Source organism: Podarcis tiliguerta (genome assembly GCF_965153285.1).
Source record: "Podarcis tiliguerta genome assembly, chromosome: 13".
NCBI lineage: Eukaryota > Metazoa > Chordata > Lepidosauria > Squamata > Lacertidae > Podarcis > Podarcis tiliguerta.
Window position 1 is genome coordinate 21,284,608 of NC_139546.1, and position 23,215 is coordinate 21,307,822.

At 42.8% G+C, this 23,215-nt stretch overlaps 1 protein-coding gene and 1 long non-coding RNA gene across 11 annotated transcripts in view; one reads left to right on the forward strand and one right to left on the reverse strand.

The window, feature by feature from the left end:
• LOC310662035 overlaps positions 1–16,266 on the reverse strand; it is a 33,289-nt gene extending 17,023 nt beyond the window's left edge. The window contains exon 1 of the long non-coding RNA XR_014504213.1: positions 14,732–16,266. This is a non-coding gene — a long non-coding RNA (uncharacterized lncRNA). The remainder of the gene's footprint in view (positions 1–14,731) is intronic.
• SKAP1 (src kinase associated phosphoprotein 1) overlaps positions 1–23,215 on the forward strand; it is a 308,856-nt gene that overhangs the window by 203,555 nt on the left and 82,086 nt on the right. Inside the window, exon 1 of one of the 10 annotated variants that reach the window (XM_083408764.1) lies at positions 4,760–4,802. The exons of 8 other annotated variants lie outside the window; for them this stretch is intronic. In XM_083408764.1, the coding sequence (XP_083264890.1) occupies positions 4,775–4,802 (28 nt within the window). In that variant the 5' untranslated portion in view covers positions 4,760–4,774. Of the gene's footprint in view, positions 1–4,759; positions 4,803–10,223; positions 10,487–23,215 lie in introns of those variants that run through there. One more of the 10 variants, XM_083408765.1, reaches the window with a different exon arrangement.

Here is a 23,215-nt window from a genome sequence, read left to right on the forward strand (position 1 = left end):
AAAGAGCCGGCATGGAGATATGCAGGTTCATCCAGTTAGGAACCATGGTATGTGGTCCTTTAACCTTCTGCCTCCTGCTGTGGTCAGAATTGGGGTCCCCAATGAGAGCATTTCATCCCATGCACATGACATGCCTGTCTCTCCCGATTTGGAATAGAAGCTTGTGAGGGTGGAGATTAAAGTCCCCTTCCCCCAACATCACTGTCCTGATCCAGCTCTCCCACAACCCACACTGGTTCTTTGAAAGAAAAATCTCGGGGTCTGGGTTGTGCCTTTGCTGTAACATTTGAAGGATAACAGAGACAATGTACAAACAAAAGGTATATGTAACAGTTTGAGCCTCCCAGTTTTATTTTTTGATAGTATCATAGAAACACACAAAGTACAGCTACTTGTCAGTGCTTGGCTATAATTCTAAAGCCGTTTTCAGGCAATACTTGATTTCTCAGGTTTGAGTTATACAGGGGCAGAAGCCTAGAAGTTATGCATCTTTCCCCCTTCCAGGTATGCATTTTTCATGAATAGGGTATTCACAAGGAAGTACACTGCTCTTGAGGATGACTTCAGCTCTCATTTAGTTTGGCTAAACATTGATGTTGAGGTGTGGGAAATGTGACTTCTGGTTCAAATCAAATCCTTGGATTCAAGGACAATACACAAATCCCCAAAACCAGGCTGGAAATTGGACTGGAACCCACCCCAAGGGCCAGTCAAGAGAATACTCTGGAAGCATTCCATACAAGGTTCCTCCTGGAATTTCAGGGCTTGTGATGGGGGGACCCTGCTTTCTCCTCCAACTCTTCAGTCATTGAGCATGATGGCTGGGAGTTTGTTAAGAGGGAGATAGTAAAAGCACAACTTCAGGCAATACCAATGAGACGGAAACATGGAAGGTGCCTAAAGAAGCCAGGGTGGCTATCTAAAGAACTTTTAACTGAGTTAAGATTAAAAAAGGATGTGTACAAAAAATGGAAAAGGGGGGAAACCACCAAAGAGGAATTCAAACAAATAGCCAGCACGTGTAGACACAAAGTCAGAAAAGCTAAAGCACAGAATGAACTCAGGCTTGCTAGAGAGGTTAAAAGCAACAAAAAAGGCTTCTATGGGTATGTTCGTAGCAAAAGGAAGAACAAAGAAACAGTGGGGTCACTCAGAGGAGAAGATGGTGAAATGCAAACAGGGGACACAGAAAGGGCTGAACTCCTCAATGCCTTCTTTGCCTCAGTCTTCTCCGATAAAGAAAACAATGCCCGACCTGAAGAATTTGGAGGAAATGATTCAGCAGAGGAAACACAGCCCAGAATAACTAAGGAGATAGTACAAGAATACTTGGCTAGTTTAGATGTATTCAAGTCTCCAGGGCCAGATGAACTGCATCCAAGAGTATTAAAAGAACTGGCAGATGTGATCTCAGAACCACTGGCAGTCATCTTTGAGAATTCCTGGAGAACAGGCGAAGTCCCGGCAGACTGGAGGAGGGCAAATGTTGTCCCTATTTTCAAAAAGGGGAAAAGAGAGGACCCAAATAATTACCGCCCAGTCAGTCTAACATCAATACCAGGGAAGATTCTGGAGCAGATCATTAAGCAAACAATCTGTGAGCACCTAGAAAGGAATGCTGTGATCACCAATAGTCAGCATGGATTTCTGAAAAATAAGTCATGTCAGACTAACCTGATCTCATTTTTTGACAGAATTACAAGCCTGGTAGATGAAGGGAATGCAGTGGATGTAGTCTACCTTGATTTCAGCAAGGCATTTGACAAGGTGCCCCATGATATTCTTGTAAAGAAGCTGGTAAAATGCGGTCTTGACTATGCTACCACTCAGTGGATTTGTAACTGGCTGACTGACCGGACCCAAAGGGTGCTCATCAATGGTTCCTCTTCATCCTGGAGAAGAGTGACTAGTGGGGTGCCACAGGGTTCTGTCTTGGGCCCGGTCTTATTCAACATCTTTATCAACGACTTGGATGATGGACTCAAGGGCATCCTGATCAAATTTGCAGATGACACCAAACTGGGAGGGGTGGCTAACACCCCAGAAGACAGGACCACACTTCAAAACGACCTTGACAGATTAGAGAACTGGGCCAAAACAAACAAGATGAATTTTAACAGGGAGAAATGTAAAGTATTGCACTTGGGCAAAAAAAATGAGAGGCACAAATACAAGATGGGTGACACCTGGCTTGAGAGCAGTACATGTGAAAAGGATCTAGGAGTCTTGGTTGACCACAAACTTAACATGAGCCAACAGTGTGACGCGGCAGCTAAAAAAGCCAATGCAATTCTGGGCTGCATCAATAGGAGTATAGCATCTAGATCAAGGGAAGTTATAGTGCCACTGTATTCTGCTCTGGTCAGACCTCACCTGGAGTACTGTGTCCAGTTCTGGGCACCACAGTTCAAGAAGGACACTGACAAACTAGAACGTGTACAGAGGAGGGCAACCAAAATGGTCAAAGGCCTGGAAACAATGCCTTATGAGGATCGGCTAAGGGAGCTGGGCATGTTTAGCCTGGAGAAGAGGAGGTTAAGGGGTGATATGATAGCCATGTTCAAATATATAAAAGGATGTCACATAGAGGAGGGAGAAAGGTTATTTTCTGCTGCTCCAGAGAAGCGGACACGGAGCAATGGATACAAACTACAAGAAAGAAGATTCCACCTAAACATTAGGAAGAACTTCCTGACAGTAAGAGCTGTTCGACAGTGGAATTTGCTGCCAAGGAGTGTGGTGGAGTCTCCTTCTTTGGAGGTCTTTAAGCAGAGGCTTGACAACCATATGTCAGGAGTGCTCTGATGGGGTTTCCTGCTTGGCAGGGGGTTGGACTCGATGACCCTTGTGGTCTCTTCCAACTCTATGATTCTATGATTCTATGAGCAGTCTGGGTCATGATCCGAGAAATCAAGGCTGGGAATGATATCAACCTTCAAAACAGGGATGAAATGAAGATGGTACAGTATTCTTCTAGAATTGTTGATACATTTGTACGTTTATAATACCAAAGACAAATCCAACAGCAGCCATCAAATTTAGCTCTTGCTCTGCAACAATCCTTAATTCTCATGTACTTGTTTAGTCGTTTAGTTGTGTCCGACTCTTCATGACCCCTGCACCAGAGCACACCAGGCCCTCCTGTCTTCCACTGCCTCCCGCAGTTTGGTCAAACTTATGTTAGTAGCTTCGATAACACTGTCCAACCATCTCGTCCTCTGTCATCCCCTTCTCCTTGTGCCCTCAATCTTTCCCAACATCAGGGTCTTTTCCAGGGAGTCTTCTCTTCTCATGAGGTAGCCAAAGTACTGGAGCCTCAGCTTCAGGGTCTGTCCTTCCAGTGAGCACTCAAGGCTGATTTCATGTACAGTGGTACCTCTGGTTACATACACTTCAGGTTACATATGCTTCAGGTTACAGACTCCGCTAACCCAGAAATAGTGCTTCAGGTTAAGAACTTTGCTTCAGGATAAGAACAGAAATCAGGCTCTGGCGGGGTGGCAGCAGCAGGAGGCCCCATTAGCTAAAGTGGTGCTTCAGGTTAAGAACAGTTTCAGGTTAAGTACGGACCTCCGGAACGAATTAAGTACTTAACCTGAGGTACCACTGTACTTATAAATGACCAGTTCAGGTCCAGGTCTGTCAACTGGATGCTAGCAGTGCTCACAAGATGGGAAAAGTGGCTGGAGGGGTCCTTAATGAAATCTGCAAGCCCCACAGATCCCCTACTTTTTTGCTAAATCATGCCCACCAAATACACATACGAGCACACACAACATATTGCCATGTTGAGAGAGAGAGTTGGTGGGGAAGGTGAAGCATCAAATCCTAAGCCCTACCAGGCTCTCACCAGCTGAGTGAAAGATGAAGAGAGGATTTTTTCTTGTCAGTATTCTAGTCCCATGGCTGATGTGCTCTCCTACCCCCATTCTGAGGACATGCTTCTGAGAAGAGAAGGGCTTTGGATCTAGTGGATACAAAACCTCCACTGCATTTTCCCTTTCTGCCCTCTCAATTTCCAGAGCTTCAATGACAGGGAGGCACCAGTAATGGTACCTTTTTTCCACTCTACCTGGGGTGGGGACTTCTAAAGATGGATCTCCTACTCCTCCTGTTGAGAAGGTGTTCCACAATATTCTTCGTGGCCATAGGATGGCATGCCAGAGACCATAGGATTGTACCCTTAATCTTACTTTAGAGTTAGAAAACTGCTTCACAAAATCAGGTCATTTGAGTTTTATGGATGACCTCTACTTAGTTGACTAGAAATGCCGTGATGCATCTGCAGCAGCACAACAAGATGCCTTCATCTGTCCCAGCTGCAACAAAACATGTCTCTCCTGTATCAGTCTCTACAGTCTCTACAGCCACAGCAGGTACTGTAACCTTTCAACAGTTTGACTTCACTCCCAAAGGCTCACTACTCCATGGTCTCTTGAGATGGACAGATGCCAATTATTAGTTGACTAGAATTTTGTGATTAAGGCTTGTTCTGAAACAGCACCCCATCAACAGTTAGAACTGAGCTTGTCATTCATAAAGGGTTCCAAGATTCTGACAGAGCAAGAATTGAATTAATGTGATTGCATGCCTGGTTCTTATCATAGTCATCTTCATTATTATAAATAAATGTTTTTATAAATAGTTCTAGAAGAATATTGGATGTCTTATCAATAGAATTTCTATTATTCAATAGATCCTCTTAGAATTTTCTATTTTGCGATTCAAGATGCTGCTCCCCCCCTCCTCTTCTTTGTTCCATAATTCCAAGAGGATGCCATGGATTGTGGAGCAGCAGGGAGGTGAGCAGAAATAGTTACTTCATTTATCTGCAAAGGGTTTGTTATGATTCTGTCCTTAACAGATAAACTGCACTTAGCAAAACTCTCACTCTCTGCTAATGGAAAGCACTTTTATCTAATAGCCACATATCGCCCAACACCAGGGGCTTTTAGTAACCTCCTCCCCTTCTCTCCCACACAAAGATTACTGCTCCTTCTTCCTTTGCTAGAGTGGGATGTGATTCACAAGAAGGCTTCCTAACTTCACAGCTGTGGTGTGGCTTTATGCCAGACTCTACAAAGCCCAAGAAAGAGGCAGGTGTAGAAAGGAAAGTATAGTGAAATATTGCTTTAAAAAACACACACAACACCCTTCAAGCTTCCTGTCATCCCAGCTGTTGGATCTCATGCTCTGAGAAAGACCCACCACTGTGGTGGGCAAATGAGAGTTTCAACTACAATAAGATGCTATCCACACAAGCCCTAGGCATGACTCCAATGGGAGTCTTCCTCCCATTGCGAATAACAGGCATGGAGGAGTGCTATTCCAGTCATGACCATGGTTGGGACAAAGGAGTAACACCCCTCCCCACTTCACACCATGGCCCTGATCCATTTTACTCCCCTACTGACTAACCTTGTTTTTTAAAACAATTGTGCACCAGATCACATCTAGTATGGCCATTAGCCTAGGCTCTTGACCTCAGCCTTCCATCTATAATATGCGGATAATAATATCAATCTACCTTAGGTGTTTATAAAGATCACAACAACATATTACATGTACAGAAGTTTGATCACTGTAAGCTCTATATACATGCTCACTATTGTTACGTTTCTTTACTGTACCATCACAAGGTTTTTGAAAGTAGGTTGAGAAATAATATCATGGTTAACATGGGGTCAAGGGTGAAGCCAAGTGCAAAACCAGTAGATGACTTAGTCACATGACCAAGCTATCACGGTAAGAGGCTGGAAGTACCAAATGAACATAGGAAGCTGCCTTATCCTAGGTCAGACCGTTGGTCCATTTAGCTCAATGTTTTCTACTCTGACTGATCGTGGGTTTCCAAGGTTCCAGACTGGTGGCATTCCCAGTCCTACCTGAAGATGCCAGGGATTGAACCTGGACCTACTTTATGCCAAGGAGATTCTCTACCACTGAGCTATGACCCTTCTCCTAGGAAGTGCGTATTTAAAATGCACTTTCTCTTTTCCTGAAGCATAGCTCAACTCCAGATCTCTTTATATGATCACATCAGCCAGAAACTTTCACCATCTTCAGCTCTAATGAGCTAAATCATTAGCATGTTAATGGACTTGAAAACAACAACTTTAGAGAGACACTTTAAGGCAGTGGTCCCCAACTGGTGATCCGCATAACCCACCTGGGGGTCCATGTCACCACTGACATCACAAAAACTAGAAAGAGAGATATCAAAATTTTCAAAAGGTGGGGGGTCTACAGTATTTAGCTATTTGGGAACCACTGCTTTAAGATCAACCTATGAAGCCGTCCTGGTAGTCCCAACGAGAGACAAGATTAACATGATGGGGCCAAAGTAGGGTTTATTCACTGGCAGTTCCAAAACTCTGGAACAGTCTCGTCAATGAGATCTGTCTTTCTTCAGTGATACACACTTTCAGGAGGGAAGTGAGGATGAAGATGTACCTCTGTCTCCAGGCTATTGGAAGAGAAGAGGTTTTTTTCCATAGCGTACAACAATTTAAAATACGGCATTAACAACAGTTTAAAGTAAATTGCAATGTCAGACATAGGGTAGGTGCTATTGAATTCAAGGGGGCTTGCTCCTAGGTTAGTTACATTAGGATTGCAGCCTTAACTGTAAAGAACTGCTGGGTGAGGGTTAAGAAAAATCAGGACCAAGTTTTTTAAGAGGGAGAACCTACATTTAGCCTAACATTCTTTTATCCCTTCCTCATCTCCTTCCTGTTTTCTTTTGCACACACTCCGATGTTTATTTAAAGAGTATTGTCTACCTCTTCCTGGAAGAACATAAATATGTTAATTTTTTTAAAGCATTGTGTAAGGATTCCTTGCCAAGGATTTACTAAGTTTAGTCCACAGTAATGAAAATGTTGCATTTTACACAAACTTGATGGCTCTGTTCTTGCATTAAATTCCACCTTAGTTACAAGGAGCTTTGGACAGTTCCTCACAACAGCAGCAGCAGCAGCAACAACAACAACACCACCACCAACAACCATTTGAAGTAGGCTAGATGGAGATATAATGCCTGACCAAATAATGCCTGGCTCATCAGCCTCATGGCTGTACAAAGATTAGAGCCCAGTTCCTATCCCCATAATGGACCCTCAAAAACATAGCTTATCAGATTCATATGTTGCCCTTCCCACAAGGAATTCAGGGCAGCAATACAGGAAGTTCTCCCATTTTATCCTCACAACAACCCTGTGGGGTATATTAGGTTGAGACACAATGATTGGGCCAGGCTTGAAAAAGGATTTAATATTAAGCATGCAATTCTGTACAAGTCTCATGTGAAGTAATCCTATTGAGTTAAGTGGGATTTACCCCCACGTAAGTGAGTATAATATTTCGAGCCCCTTTTCTTCTTTTTTCTTCTGTTTTGTCTATTTTAGTATAAGTTCTTCAGGACACTGACCTGTCTTGTGCATCTCTATACATGTCTTCTCAGAAGAGTTCAGTGAGACTTGGGAGTAAGTGGGATAGGACTGAATATAACATTTGAAGTTTTTTTTTTAAAAAAAGGACACAATGCTGTCATAACTTAGTACGTTTCTGAGCACAATTCAAAATGTCGGTGCTGACCTTTAAGGCCCTAAACTGCCTCAGTCCTGTATTCCTGAAGGAGCGTCTCCACCCCTGTCTTTCAGCCCGGACACTGAGGTCCAGCTCCGAGGGCCTTCTGGTGGTTCCCTCACTGCGAGAAGTGAGGTTACAGGGAACCAGACAGAGGGCCTTCTCGGTCGTGGCGCCTGCCCTGTGGAACGCCCTCCCATCAGATGTCAAGGCAATAAGCAACTATCTTACTTTTTAAAGACATTTGAAGGCAGCTCTGTTTAGGGAAGTTTTTAATGTTTAATGCTGTACTGTGTTTTTAATATTCGGTTGGGAGCCACCCAGAGAGGCTGGGGAAACCCAGCCAGATGGGTGGGCTATAAATAATAAATTATTATGATTATGATTATAAAGATTGCTGTGCACCTAATTCTACTGAAACCAATCAGACTTCAAAACAGAGGTGGCTAATGTAGTTGAACTACAGCTCCGATAATTCCTGTTTATTGGCCATACTAGCTGGGATGTAATAGCTCAGCCACCTCCTTGGCCACACTGCCTTACCCGGTCCAGGGGCTACCAGCCACCACAGGAAAAAGAAGTCCCACAATGGATTTGTGCCTGTTCATCCTCTCAAACCTGCAAAGGATTTGAGCACTTACAAGGAGGTCAGCAGTTAGCTAGGACTTAATCTGAGCCCTGGCTCGCTCACCAGGGCTGAGTCCTGGCACCTGTTTTCAGTGACAGCACTCGGCTCTGGATTATATGAAGTTCCTTTCCATCTTTAGTGAGTAACATCAACTAGCCCCAAACAGATGTGTCATTAGAGGAAATGTCTTCCAGGTCAGAGGGTGTGAATTCCCATCAGACTTGCGCCCTAGCACTGCTCATATTTCAGAAAGGAAGCAGTGTTTCCAGCTCAATGGCTCTAAAATTCTCCAAAGTGGAAGCAGGTTGTTGGACTTCTTGTCTTGTACATTTTATGCACAAATGGAGGTGTTGGGGAAGAACTATATTTTATGTAAAATGTAGCTCTACAGTTAAATGAGAGAGAAAAGTACTAAAAAAAGAGGAAGGAGAGGAGGGAAATCTGTTGGCAAAATCTTTTAATATTTTCCACCTTCTCACGAATATTGACACTCAGGTCTGTGGAGGGAGGGGTAAATATCTGATTTATGTCTCTGGTCATGAGACAATGCAGAGGTGAGGTCAGATGCAGGCATCCTTCATCCTCTCTTCAGTACTCTGGCTTATCCCTTGGGCAAGGTAGAGTCAAAATATCTCAAATGGCAGAAGTCACCTGAGTGACATGACTGGAGGTTAAAGGAGCAGAGCCCCCACCTCCTATGGGCCGGATGACACCTATATATCTCCATGTTACTATTGTTTCCACTTGAAAAATGGCACATTGGTTGTGGTAGCTTTTGACTTTTCCCCTGCCCCACCTCCTCACCCTAAATTACCTTGGACTTCCACCAAAATCATCTGGAATTATTTGTATTGTGTAACTTAAGGATGGGGGAAAGGAAGATAAAATCAGAAATACCAAAGACTGTGGCCAACAAGTGTTTCATGCTAGCATAACCCTAATAGGGAACAACACAGAGAATGAATCTGATTCTGAGTTTTGGGAGTTCTCTTCATTGATGAGATGCTGAACAGTTGCATAGCAGCAGGGAGAGGGTGTGATTTGTTGCAGGGAAGCATCAGTCTGGAGGTTACCTGCAACAAATCATGCATGAAACACTTGTTGGCCACAGTCTTTGGTATTTATTATTCTATCTTCCCAAATCACACTCTTATCTTCCCTTTCCCCATCCTTAAGTTACAGTGCATAATATGTTGCACATGCACATGTTGTTGTTGTTGTTGTTGTTGTTGTTGTTGTTAAATTCTCTGCCCAGGAAGTGTTCCAACAAATACAGTTGGGCAATTGGAAATTATCAGCACACACTTTTGCAGTTTTCCAGTTTTGTGCAAATGGGACTGTTCAGACTGTACTATTTGCATTTAATTGCCATTTAACTCCAACTTATACATCTTCTATATATGCCTCATTTAGCTGACAATTGTACTTCATGCATCTGATGAAGTGGACTCTCGTCCAAATGTGTTAGTATTTAAGGTGCTACATAACACTTTGTTGCTTTTCATACATTATGTTTTAGCAAGTACTTCTTGGTATAGTTCTTAATCTGAGTTTTTAAGGATATGTGTCCTCCTGTATGGCATTCCCAATTGATCATAATTTCATATTGTCTGGACTTGAATTGGAAAACAAGGATATGGTGTAAAATGGACTTTGGTAGTAAGTAACCAGCAGATTGCTTATGACAGAAGCTGAAGTATGTGTCTAGGTGTTTTTATATGGCTCTCAAACTGTGGGGTGATAATAGAACATGGTGTGGACCAATCAAGAGCTGAGAAGTCCTTGATGGAAGTGTGAGAATGGGTCTTCTCATTCATGGACCTCCTACAGTGACTGAGAGCTATATCCCTGGACCCCAAGGACTCCTGTGTCTTGGGCTTGCAGGTGCTGGCAGCAAATATTAGACCACAAGACACCCTGAAGTGAGCCAGTGCGCCGACTGTGTCACCACACAGCTTGCCCATATGTTATTACTTATACATCAACCCTCTCTGAGTAATGGCCTGCAGGTTGAGGCAAAGCCAGCTTTCGTCGAGCATATATTTCAGCAGTGTTTAAATAAGCCCATCGAGACGCGCGTCGCGTGAACTTTTCTCTCCCATCCGTCTGCTCAGAGCTGCCTGTGGAACAAAATGAATGGAGAATACAGGAGGCAGGGGGGAGGCGCTTTGAGCCTTCCTCACTCCCCTGGAAAATGAGCTAGTCTGCTTTAACAATAAATGGTGACCAGTTCGAAAGCACACATGACCGGTCTAGTGAAGATTGAGCAAAGTAAGTTGAGCTTAATGAAGTCCTGCGTCTTCTGGACAGGAAAGGACGGGTGTTTTATAACTGTTTATTGGAGTTAATGGTAATAAATTCCTCACTTATGACGCATTAACTTTAATGTTTTCATTATGGGGTGATATAGGGCTTGCCTTTTAACATAGTAAATCATGCTGTCCTGATAGCATAGTGGGTTGAGCGGCTGACATAATGTTATGTTTAGGGGGAGAAGAGAAGAAACAAGAGAATGAGGTATATAGATCATCTAAAAATATTTTGATCCCACCTCCCCAAATGTAGTTTTAACCTTTTTGGCAGTATAAGCAGACATGCCAACAGGGCAAACAGTTTAGAGCAGGACTTTAAGCTGGAGTTGCTAAGCCTCTTGTGAAGGCCTGGTTTCCATAGCAACTTCCGAACTGTTCTTGGTGCTAAAGCTCCTCTTTCTTCTATTTTTCCCGCCTTCCTCTTTGGTAGAGTCTGCGGCCTTTAGCTAATGAGCTGTGCAAGTAGATATTGAGATTTACAGTTTTTTTAGTTTTGCAATTACCATCTTAGCAGCTTGGAGGAAATTTTCAGAGCCAGGGGCAACCAGCCACCTTCTCATCAAATGCCCTGTGCCCTCTCTGCCTTCCTCTCACCTCCACCCCTTGCCCTTATTTTGTGTCACAGTTATTTTACTTTCGAGCATGCAACAAAATTTCTCAAGCACAAAGAGAAAATACTGTAGTAGAATTTTAAAAATAAAGCACATCTAGTTATAAATCAGTAAAAGGTGTTTGTGTTCTGCTCACATGGTCTTAGGAAAACTCAATGGAAAGCTCCAAAGGCTTTTGCATAGCCGAGGTTACTCAGGTTAGAGCGCCCAAGGTCACTTGTGCCCAAAGTTGTGTGTAGTTGTGGATGGTCTAGTTCAGGGGTCTGCAACCCGCGGCTCCGGAGCCGCATGTGGCTCTTTTACACCTTTGCCGGGGCTCCGGGGCGGATACTAGCGAGGGGAGGAGGCGCATTGTGCGCCCCGACACTCCCCACTGTGGCGGGCGCTGTACTGGCTGTGACGTCGCATGGGGGCGGTGCGTGCGTTAGTCACGCACCGTCCCAACGTCACCTTCCCGCCAGCTGTCAGATCGCGGCTCCGGAGATAAATTTGTTTTAAATGTCGCAATGGTTTTGCGGCTCCCAGGTTTTTTCCTTCAGAAACGGGTCCAAGTGGCTCTTTTTGTCTTAAAGGTTGCAGACCCCTGGTCTAGTTGGAGACAGGTCACTCATTTTGCCAAGGAATTGCTGATGAGCACTAGCCTTCATTGAGCCTGGCCTGAATGGTCATGGATGAAAGCTGTCCCCCACTGTGTTGTCCTTGCACAGGGCACTGGTAAAGCCAGCCAACAAAGCCTTCACTTTTTCCATGGTTCTTAAGCTAGTTGACATGGACTTTGTGTAAACAAGATTGTGGCCTGTCAGACCTGGTTGCTAGAGTCGTGGTATGGTAAGAAATGCAGAGAAGTGACATGGCAGTCTGCTATAGTTGTTGCTGATGAATTCTTGATTTCTCACCCCTTGCTTTCAAAGTCAAAATTCTTTTTTAAAACAATTGAATTATAAATAAATTCACATTGTGCCCCTCATTGGACTCACCCTACCAAGACATTCTCATGGGACCTATGCCAGAACTCAGTAATGGTCCTGCATTCATTTCAGAGAGGCTGTACCTTGTTCTGTGGTGGATTGTTATCTTTATTCTTTTCCTTGTGAATTAATACCTTCTGCATTTTTAACTTCCTAAATTGCATTCATTCTATATGCTAAAATTATATCAGAAAATTGTTCCATAAACTAGTAGATTTTTGCCTGTGTGGGCAAAATTTGGTAGAGAGATCCTGAAAGAAGTATGTCTAATACAGTTTTGGTGTATGAGGTTATTGTGCATATCATCAGATTTGGGGGACGGGGCACCTGTTGCTACTACTAGTTTACTTCTTCATCAGACTGAGTGACAAAGATACCTTTATTATTTGCAGCCCTGTTCTATCTTACCTCAAGTCTTCATAAGTCTGGGCAGTGTATGTGTTGCTTAAGGTTATAAACTCTGCACTTTGAAATTTTTGCATGGAATCTAGATGTTTTCCCTCAGGAATAGCACTTCTGTTGTAGAGATACCTTGGCATTTGAAGTGCAGTATTTTGGGGTTTTATACTCTGATAAAGCTGCCATTGCTACTATTGTCATGTGGGATGTAATTGAACAAAACTAGAGGCTCATGTTATGTTTTCCCTGTGACATGAATTGTGATAGGGAACACAGCTCTCCCCCACGTCGATCATAATTTGTCACAGTGCCGAATAATTTCCCCAACTATGGGGAAAATAACTTTATTTACTTAACTGCAAAAATTATACACTGCACCACCAGCTCAAATGGACTCTCAAAGTTTCTTACCACTTATAAAAACATAAACACTACAATAAAACCACAATAAAAATTAGCAATGAGAAAGTAATAAAACATCAAGCCAGCTCCATAAAATACTAACAATGCAGAAGAAACTAGTATCATTCTTCCTCTAATCACTCACGAGCCTTCTTGAATAAGACATTGGATAGATCTGAACAACTCCTAATCTGCTTCAGTGAGCTGTTTGTTGCTGCCAGGCAGAAATCTGATGGGACAGATCTCTCTCTCTCTTTCTGTGTGTGTGTGTGTGTGTGTGTGTGTGTGTGAGAGAGAGAGAGAGAGAGAGAGGGAGAGAGAGAGAGGGAGAGAGAGAGAGGGAGAGAGAGAGAGAGTTGGATATGGATAACAAAAACCCATATTCAAGTGTCTGCTCCACTGAAAAAAATTGGGCAAATCATTATTTCTCAATGCAGAACTCACATGATGACAGCAGACCTTTTTCTTTGACAGCCGATCACATTTCCATTACCCTTTCCAGCAGAGAAGAGAAGGGCAGGTAGGGGTATGTGTTGAACCCACTGCTACCTACAAAGCATTTCCCCCTGTTGCCATTCTCTGCACTGATGCTGTTAGGCAATTTTATATTTCAGTCAGTATTCTCACAAAGGAGCTTTACTTCACTTCCTTCAAAATAGGCTGTTTGTGGGGGCTTCTCATTCGGCTGTGTGGGACCCTGGACATCAGCCACTGGTGCTGACTCCTGCCCTGGTGCAACCGATACAGCCAGGCTTTGATAATAGTAATGGGCCTAGCTGGAAGAGGATGGGACATGGGAGGGGACTGCAACCTCAGGGAGAAAGTGGTGAGCACAATAAGAGATCAGCACTTCATCCCACCTACTTCTCCCCAGGAAATCATTCCATCTCTCCCATTTGGCTACTGTTTGACAGCAACAAATGAAGCGTGTGGGTTCCTCCAAACTGGTAGTTTTATTGCAAGTAAATTCTACAACATTTTTTATTATTATTATTATTATTATTATTATTATTATTATTATTATTATTATTATTTTGAATTTATATACTGCCCTTTACCTGGAGGTATAGATGCAAGAAGAATGCATTGTTGGTAGATTTATTCTGCTTTAGTATATTATTCTGCCTTTCGGTCCCAGCTCCTGCCCACCTAGCAGCTCGAAAGCACTCCTAAGTGCAAGTAGATAAATAGGTACCACTTTATAGCGGGAAGGTAAATGGCCTTTCTGTGTGCTGCACTGGTGCTGGCTCGCCAACTACAGCTTTGTCACGCTGGCCACGTGACCCGGAAGTGTCTTCGGACAGCGCCGGCTCCCAGCCTCTTGAGCGAGATGAGCGCGCAACCCTAGAGTCGGTCACGACTGGCCCGTACGGGCAGGGGTACCTTTAGTATATTCTTCGGTGCTTCTCAAATTACTGCAATGCAACCCCAGTATAGCTGTCTGGAGGGGCACAGCTAAACTGGAACAAAAAAACCCCAGAAGGTTGGTAGTAGAAAAAGTTGTGGGATTTCAGCAAAAAGTTATGGAATATGCACCAATTGGGAATGAAAACAGTATTGAAAATGGGATTGCGTGTGACCTGAACACAAATCACTATGACTGCACAATAGAACAAACAACTGGAGAGGACCTTAGTTTATTAGCCACTATTCCAGTTTAGCTCTCCCTTTTTTGGACATTTGTGCATACAGTACTGTCACTTCTTGAGTTGTCAGTTATGTATGCAGCTGCAAAACCAGAAGTGCAGGAAGTGATATCCTAGGAGTATATATTGTTATGGTTTGCTTATTTACATTGATTGCCTGTCCATCCTAAAGACTCACCACAGATCTGTAGTCTTCTCCAAAGAACTACAGGTTCCAGAGTTCCCTGGAGAGAGGGAATGAATAAACCAGTTTGAGTCTATGGTGCAGAATATTGTGGACTGAATTATCTGCCTGACCCTGCCATGTGGGTCACCAGATAACTGGTGCATGCAGATATGCAACTGATTAAGCTCAGATTCATTGAATCAGCACAGCAAAGCCCTGGAAAATAACTTTATATTTTTTAAGTTGATTGGGAAATGGTGTGAGAGACTCTGTCCGGCTTTGACAGTGGTATATACATTTAAAACAAAAGAGTAAATGCTCCATTTGAACAGGCCCCGAAAAATGCAAAAGACCAAATTCTGGCAATAAATCCATCACTTGAATAACTGTTTCCCATATGATTTGCTGCCATTGATTGCCACCCCACAGCATTGACTCTAGGTTGTTATCTTCCTGTTGATGCCCACACTTTCTGAATTTCTGCTTACTAGCTTCTAACAAAAATGTCCACATAAAATATTTCTGACTGATTTCTTCTCATACACTTTTCTTATTTACTCCAGTGAGCAATGCAATAAAATTAACTTTATACAGGATCAATTTGAGGTGATCCATTTGCTGACAATTGTATTACATTTCTCTCCTGCCTCCTGCTGTTTTTTTCTTTGAAATATTCCCTTATCTTGTCCATAATCTCTAGGTGTTGAAAGTTACAGTAGTAAGGAGCAGTAACAACCCCTGAAACTCCCCCACAAGGCATACCACAATAATAATGTTAAATACAGGTGACAAGCAGGACTCTTTTTTTTAACAGATTGACAAAGTAACAGATAAGATTGATAAGATAAGAAATTGTTCAGCTTTTGACTTAACGATCATGGGACAAGAGAATGGGGGCTCTTATTTATCAGTAACTGATTGAGACATAAAGAAACAAGAATAATAATGAATGGACAGCTTTCATAGTGAAAGAAAGCTAACAGTGGAATCCTTCAGGAATCTTTATTGGGAATGACTTATTCCAAGGATATCTGGAGTCGGTACAAGAGTGAATAGTCAATTTAATGGTGACACTAGGTTATTTGTTAAACTGGTTTTCTCCCATAGCTTTGGGACTGGAAGTAACCCACAACATGCTGTACTTTAAAAAAAACACATACACAATGTTCTGCTTTGTACAGATTGAGATGTTGTATCATTGTCATACTCTGAAGAACTCCAAAATGATTTTTCCAAGCTGACTTGATACAAGACGTATGAGATATTTGGGAGCTTTAGGTGGTGAGTTCTTGGATCCAGAGTTAAACCACAGAACCTAGGACTTGCTGATCAGAATGTCGGCGGTTCCTGCTCCTGCCAACCTAGCAGTTCGAAAGCACGTCAAAGTGCAAGTAGATAAATAGGTACCACTCTGGCGGGAAGGTAAACGGCATTTCCGTGCACTGCTCTGGTTTGCCAGAAGCAGCTTAGTCATGCTGGCCACATGACCTGGAAGCTGTACGCCGGCTCCCTCGGCCAATAAAGCGAGATGAGCACCGCAACCCCAGAGTCGGCCACAACTGGACCGAATGGTCAGGGGTCCCTTTACCTTTACCTTTTTATCCAGGTAGCTGTGTTGGTCAATAGTGATTCTTACCAGTTTCAGGAAGTACTCCTACTGCACCCTTTCCTAAAAAAGGATGGTGCTACAAATATTTATGCTCTGGTGACATCAAGATTAAGTTAGTGCAAATATTCTATGTGGAGCTGCCTTTGAATTTGCGTTCAGAAACCTCATCTGGTTTCCAATTTTATAAATCTGTTAGTTGGTTTATGGGGCCAGTTTAAAGTGCTGGTTTTAATCTGTAAGGTCACAAAAAGCCTGTACTTTTAAAGCACCGTCTGTTTATAGGGGCTTATAGCGATTTCCGCAACTGAAATGAGAGAGCATGACATTCCAAAAATATTGTGCCATGGCTGGGCAAGGGTTGCTTTCTTCACTTTCCAAAGGTGCTGAGGGAGGTAAACCTCTGCCATTTGTCTGAATTCCAGACCTAAACATTAGACTTTAGGGCAACCAGACAGCAATAGGATATTCTGGTGTGTATTTGCTGCTTAATGGTTCATCTCTCCTTTGAGGTGGCACAAAGAGGACTTAAAAACAAAGAGCTGGTTTGAAAACATGCTGAACTCCTCTCTAGATTCCATCTTAATTGTTTTGTGAGAGCTGAGAGAATGGGTAGGAGATGACAGAGGTATCTCACACCTGTCCTTTGTGTAAGTAATCTTGCTTCTCTTTTTTGAGAAAATGTTATATATACACCCACCCACCCAGCATTTTTGGGAGGATGTTTGAGATTTCTTAGGGTGAAATCCCCAGTTCTTGACAAATGTAAATCATCATCTGGTTTCAGAAAAAGTTATTTAAAGGCTATGTTGATTAAAATGCTTTTTTCTTCAAAGAAAAAAACATTCAAAGAAAAGCCTTCCAAACTTCCAAGTTTGGGAGACTATATGCCCTGTTTTTGAGAAATCCAGTATCTTCTTCCAAATTTGTAGTCACTTTACTGCAAATGCCGGAGATAAATCTGTGTTGGAGAAAATGTTGGTGAATACTCCCACATGTGGGATGTGCGTGTGTCTGATTGTAGAGATTAGTTTAATTTAGTCCTCTCCGCATTTTTAAGAGAACCAACCTAATTTGCTGTTTCTGACTTATGGTTGAATCAGTATGCAGCTAACAACAGACTGCACACTTCTTTGAATTTTGTGATGCAGTTTTGTTTCAAAAATTCATTAAATGTTATTTTATAAGAAAACCCATAGAAAAGTGTACAAATATGTACATTTTAAGAGGAAAATGTGTACAAAATATGTATTTTAAGCGAAAGTGCATACCAAAACGTGTAAAATATAAATGTACATTTTATGTCCTAACAAAAAAATGGGGAATAGATTTATGACTGAAAACCTGTGAAACTAATACTGAATAGAACTAGTTATATGCTAGAAACTCTGGCAGGTTAGGGACAAAGGTGAAAGCTACTTCCTAGTTCTACTGGATCTCTCAGCAGCATTTGATACCATTGATTAATCCAGAATGCGGCAGCTAGATTGGTGACTGGGAGTGGTTGCCAGGACCATATAACACTGGTCCTAAAGGATCTTCAGTGTCTCCCAGTTCGTTTCCAAGCATACTGCAAAGTGTTGGTGCTGACCTTCTGAAGCTCTTGGCTCAGAATACCTGAGTGAGCTTGTCCAGCACCATAGTTCAGCCTGGACACTGTTTTTGTTTTTGTTTATTCCCAGTAACCGAAATTATATTAATAACATATACAAGCTGAAAAGTTGTTTTCCTTCATTAGCAAGGAATCATACAAAACAAAGTGGCGCTAATAAAGGAAAGTTCCAGGGTAGCAACAGAAAGCAAACTAAAAATGCTTTTGCAGTTCATCAAAACTATCCAGCAATATCAAGTTATAGGAAAACTGGTGCTATTAACAGTTATCCTTCTAGTTGGTTAATTGGTTCGGCAACTTCCATGCACATGATGTGTGATGCTAATTATTTCCCCAAAGAGTTAAATGATAACTAATCAGAGGCAGCTACAGTTGCAAATGGCAACAAAATATATGTGAAAGGAAGAGGAGCAGGTTTGCTCAAGTGTGTTCCAGGTAGAAATACTGTTTGTAATGAAGTGAGAGCAGTAGTTGCTCGAATTAATAAATAAGAAAGTTTTGAGAATTTAAATTCTAGATTAAAATTGATTACTTCATTGAGAAGGGGATTGTAACAACAACACTGGGGCCTAATTTGAATAGTAGAGTGCCTGGTATCTGGTGGGCAATCTCATCCTTTATTTCCACACTGTGGCTGCAGACCAAATCACCTGTCAGGAGAGTTATGAGATTCAGGTGAGGGTCAGATGCCCTCACCCATTATTTTTAAGAATAACATTACAACATTAGTGTTAATTTTATGCATTTAAAAAAATCACCATGGTATTTAACAATAATATGTCCTTTAGAGGAGAAATTGTGAAGTGCAGAATTTTAAATACCCGTCATCATCCTTGGTTTCACTCAATTTTGTTTATAACACTCTTTCATTTTCTTCTAGTTGTGAGGGTGGGGGTGGAGAGGGGCCACACAAGTGGAGTAGCCTAGGGCCTCTCTTCATCTAAATCTGGCCCTGAGTGGCGGCCTTACTATGGAATGCCCTCCCTTCAAATGTTAAGGAGATAAAGAACTACATAAGTTTTAGAACACATCTGAAGGCAGCCCTGTATCTGGAGGTTTTTAATGTTTGATATTTTACTATGTTTTATATATGCTGTAAGCCACCCAGAACAGCTAGGGAAACCCAGCCAGATGGGCACAGTATAAATAATAAAATTATTATTATTATTATTATTATTATTATTATTATTATTATTATTAGCCTGAATTGCCATTTGTTGCACTTCAGCTTTAAAGAGCGGGTTTTTGCAGGGAAAGCTCTGGGTTATTCACGGAAAATACTGCCCCCTGAATTTCAGTGATGCCACCACAGGGGGCAGCCATATATTGATTCCAGCAGTTCCATACAGAAGGGCTTTATAAAAGAGGCATCAGTTTGATGAAGTAGACTCCAGTTCACAAAAGCTTGCACCGTAATAAATCCATAAGGTGTGACTCCTTGTTAGTTTTCCTTATGTTACATTCTGCCCGACTGAATTTTCATGTGCAAAGTCTTGTGCAAGCTGGGCTGGCAGCAGTAGGGGTATGAAGTGGAGGTGAAATGAAGAAGAAGAAGAAGAGGAGTTTGGATTTGATATCCCGCTTTATCACTGACCTGCAGTAACTTTAGTGAATTATGCATTCCTCAGAAACAAAGGAACATGTACCTTTACCTGAAACCATTCTATGGAACCAGGACAAGAATTAGCCCATATATCTTTCTTCTTTTTCTACAACCTTGGATTACGTTACATGATCAGTTGCTATTGTGATTCTCGTTGGACTAGATCCTGTTGCTGGCTTCTGCAAAAGGAGCAAGTGAGTCTGCACTGTTTTCCTGCAGCCTTATTTCTTGAGGAATGGGGTTGAGGGGAAGCCCCATGCTGGCAATGTACTGATAGCAAATGAGATTAAATAAGCGCGGCAGCTCACTGTCATCTCCCCGCCTTCCCCCCGGTGTAATTCAATTCAAGCGCGAGCGGTGATGGGAACTCACACGGGCTGCCTCTGTCACCCCCGCTGAGGTTTGGAATCTTTTAACGTCTAAATAAAAGTTTCACTCAAGCATTTTTTATGCTCCTGCCAGCGGGATCGGCGAGCTGGCGTTGGGCACATTAATGTTAATATTCATACTGGCAGATTTCTCCCCGTGTACCAGGCCTGTGCTGGTAATTATAAATGTGCACTGCAAGATGACATTTAGATTTGCGGGCTTTAACACAAGGGGAGAGGGGGATGGGTTTCAATAAAGAGGCACACTTTAGTATTTGTCATTTATGCAAAGCTGGCCTTACCGTGAGGCAGGCCAAAGACGCTGCCTTAGGCAAGAGATAGAGGCATAGTCTGAAAAGGGATGAACTATAGACAGCTATCAAAATCTGCTCTGCCTTAAATTTGAAATGGAGTGGAGGTGGTAGGGCGTCTCCTTCACTTTAAGAGTGGCAGGTCTTCAATAGCGCTTGTGCAGGGGACTGTTGTGACCAGTTCAGGCACCACTCTGACTGTGCTGATTACTGGAGGCAACTGTGAAATTTTCTGCAAGTACCGTATTTTTTGCTCTATAAGACTCACTTTTTCCCTCCCAAAAAGTAAGGGGAATTGTGTGTGCGTCTTATGGAGCGAATACAGGCTGCACAGCTATCCCAGAAGCCAGAACAGCAAGAGGGATCGCTGCGCAGCGATCGCTCTTGCTGTTCTGGCTTCTGAGATGCAGAATATTATTTTTTCTTGTTTTCCTCCTCCAAAAACTAGGTGCGTCTTATGGTCTGGTGCGTCTCATAGAGCGAAAAATATGGTGCTTGGTTGCCAGGAAGAGGAAGAGTCCACTTTTAGCCCCAGTGCTATTTCTGTTTCCCACACTTCCGCCAGAAGAGGGTGGCAGTTAGACTCAGGTGATAGTAGGAAAACAGAGTACACATTTCAGTACAATCTCTATGGCCCTCTTAATGATCATATAGGCCCCAGTTGTTCTAGTTTTACAGTGGTACCTCGGGTTACATATGCTTCAGGTTACAGATGCTTCAGGTTACAGACTCCGTTAACCCAGAAATAGTACCTTGGGTTAAGAACTTTGCTTCAGGATGGGAACAGAAATCGTGCTCCAGCTGTGTGGCGGCAGTGGGAGGCCCCATTAGCTAAAGTGGTGCTTCAAGTTAAGAACAGTTTCAGGTTAAGAACGGACCTCCAGAACAAATTAAGTTCTTAACCAGAGGTACCACTGTACTGATGGGAAATTTAAGCTTAAAAATATTGAAATACATAAGACTAGATAGTCAGCCCCGCTCCACCAAGTGCAATGCAAGCTTTCATGTTCATATCCTCTATAGCTTACTTGGGGGGCAGGGAACTGAGCACACCTAATAATGTATTGGTGCTGTTGTAAGCTACAGGGATATCTACATGAGGTAGCCCTGGCGGAGGCTGTGTTTATCCATTGGATGCATCAGCATTCACATTGTCTAATGTTGCTGTTGCAATTTTTTGGATTCCAGTGGCAAAGATAGAATTTGAATCTGGATTTCCCAGACCCAAGCACTTTCTTTTTTCACTCAATCCCACTGGCTTGGGGCATTTGCTTCATTGGAATCAAAAGCAGTAATAGCAATGGTGGGGCTTAGGCCTCACTGCTTAGGCCTCTGGCATCTTCATCTGGCTAAAATCCTTGGTTTTTAACCCCCTGTTACTAATCTGGGTGCATTTCCAGTGACTTTCCTAGGATTCAGCTTCTGGGCCTGCTCATCACTCCTACCTCTTTCCCTACCTTCCTGCTAAGAGAACATAACCCTTGCTATGCCATATCTTCATGTGAGCGTTTTCCTAACCAAGCTGATACTTCCTTAGAGAACATGCATTAGTTCATAGAATCATAGAAACATAGAGTTGGAAAAGACCACAAGGGCCATCGAGTCCAACCCCCTGCCAAGCAGGAAACACCATCAGAGCACTCCTGACATATGGTTGTCAAGCCTCTGCTTAAAGACCTCCAAAGAAGGAGACTCCACCACACTCCTTGGCAGCAAATTCCACTGTCGAACAGCTCTTACTGTCAGGCAGTTCTTCATAATGTTTAGGTGGAATCTTTTTTCTTGTAGTTTGGATCCATTGCTCCGTGTCCGCTTCTCTGGAGCAGCAGAAAACAACCTTTCTCCCTCCTCTATGTGACATCCTTTTATATATTTGAACATGGCTATCATATCACCCCTTAACCTCCTCTTCTCCAGGCTAAACATGCCCAGCTCCCTTAGCCGCTCCTCATAAGGCATCGTTTCCAGGCCTTTGACCGTTTTGGTTGCCCTCCTCTGGACACGTTCCAGTTTGTCAGTGTCCTTCTTGAACTGTGGTGCCCAGAACTGGACACAGTACTCCAGGTGAGGTCTGACCAGAGCAGAATACAGTGGCACTATAACTTTCCTTGATCTAGATTCTATACTCCTATTGATGCAGCCCAGAATTGCATTGGCTTTTTTAGCTGCCGCATCACACTGTTGGCTCATGTCAAGTTTGTGGTCAACCAAGACTCCTAGATCCTTTTCACATGTACTGCTCTCAAGCCAGGTGTCACCCATCTTGTATTTGTGCCTCTCATTTTTTTTGCCCAAGTGCAATACTTTACATTTCTCCCTGTTAAAATAAATCTTGTTTGTTTTGGCCCAGTTTTCTAATCTGTCAAGGTTGTTTTGAAGTGTGATCCTGTCCTCTGGGGTGTTAGCCACCCCTCCCATCTGCAAATTTGATCAGGATGCCCTTGAGTCCATCATCCAAGTCGTTGATAAAGATGTTGAATAAGACCGGGCCCAAGACAGAACCCTCTGGCACCCCACTAGTCACTCTTCTCCAGGATGAAGAGGAACCATTGATGAGCACCCTTTGGGTCCGGTCAGTCAGCATTCTGTTTGCTGACATCCCAAGAGGTGAGAATGCTAGTGAGCATGTTTATGGGCAATATGACTTTTTTAGCCTGTTCAGTAAGGAGCAGGTAAACCACACTGAACACTGCAGAGAAATCCACAATAACAACCCTAAACAGATAGCAGTGGTCACTAGCCAGTCTAGCCATTCCAACCCCTTGTAAGAGAGTCTTCCAAACACATTGACTATAATATGCCTAGCTTTCTGGGAGAAGAGATACTTTTCAGCCTTTTCCTTTGTACTTTGGTACCCAATCCTGAATGTGGACTGCTGCTTGCACATCTGGGGGGAACCTTGGTCCTTAAGATAGGGTTAAACACTGAATTTCTCACTTAGGGAAGAAGAAAATAATAGCTTATTCTCTCTCCTAATAAAAAAAGCTTAGAACGGG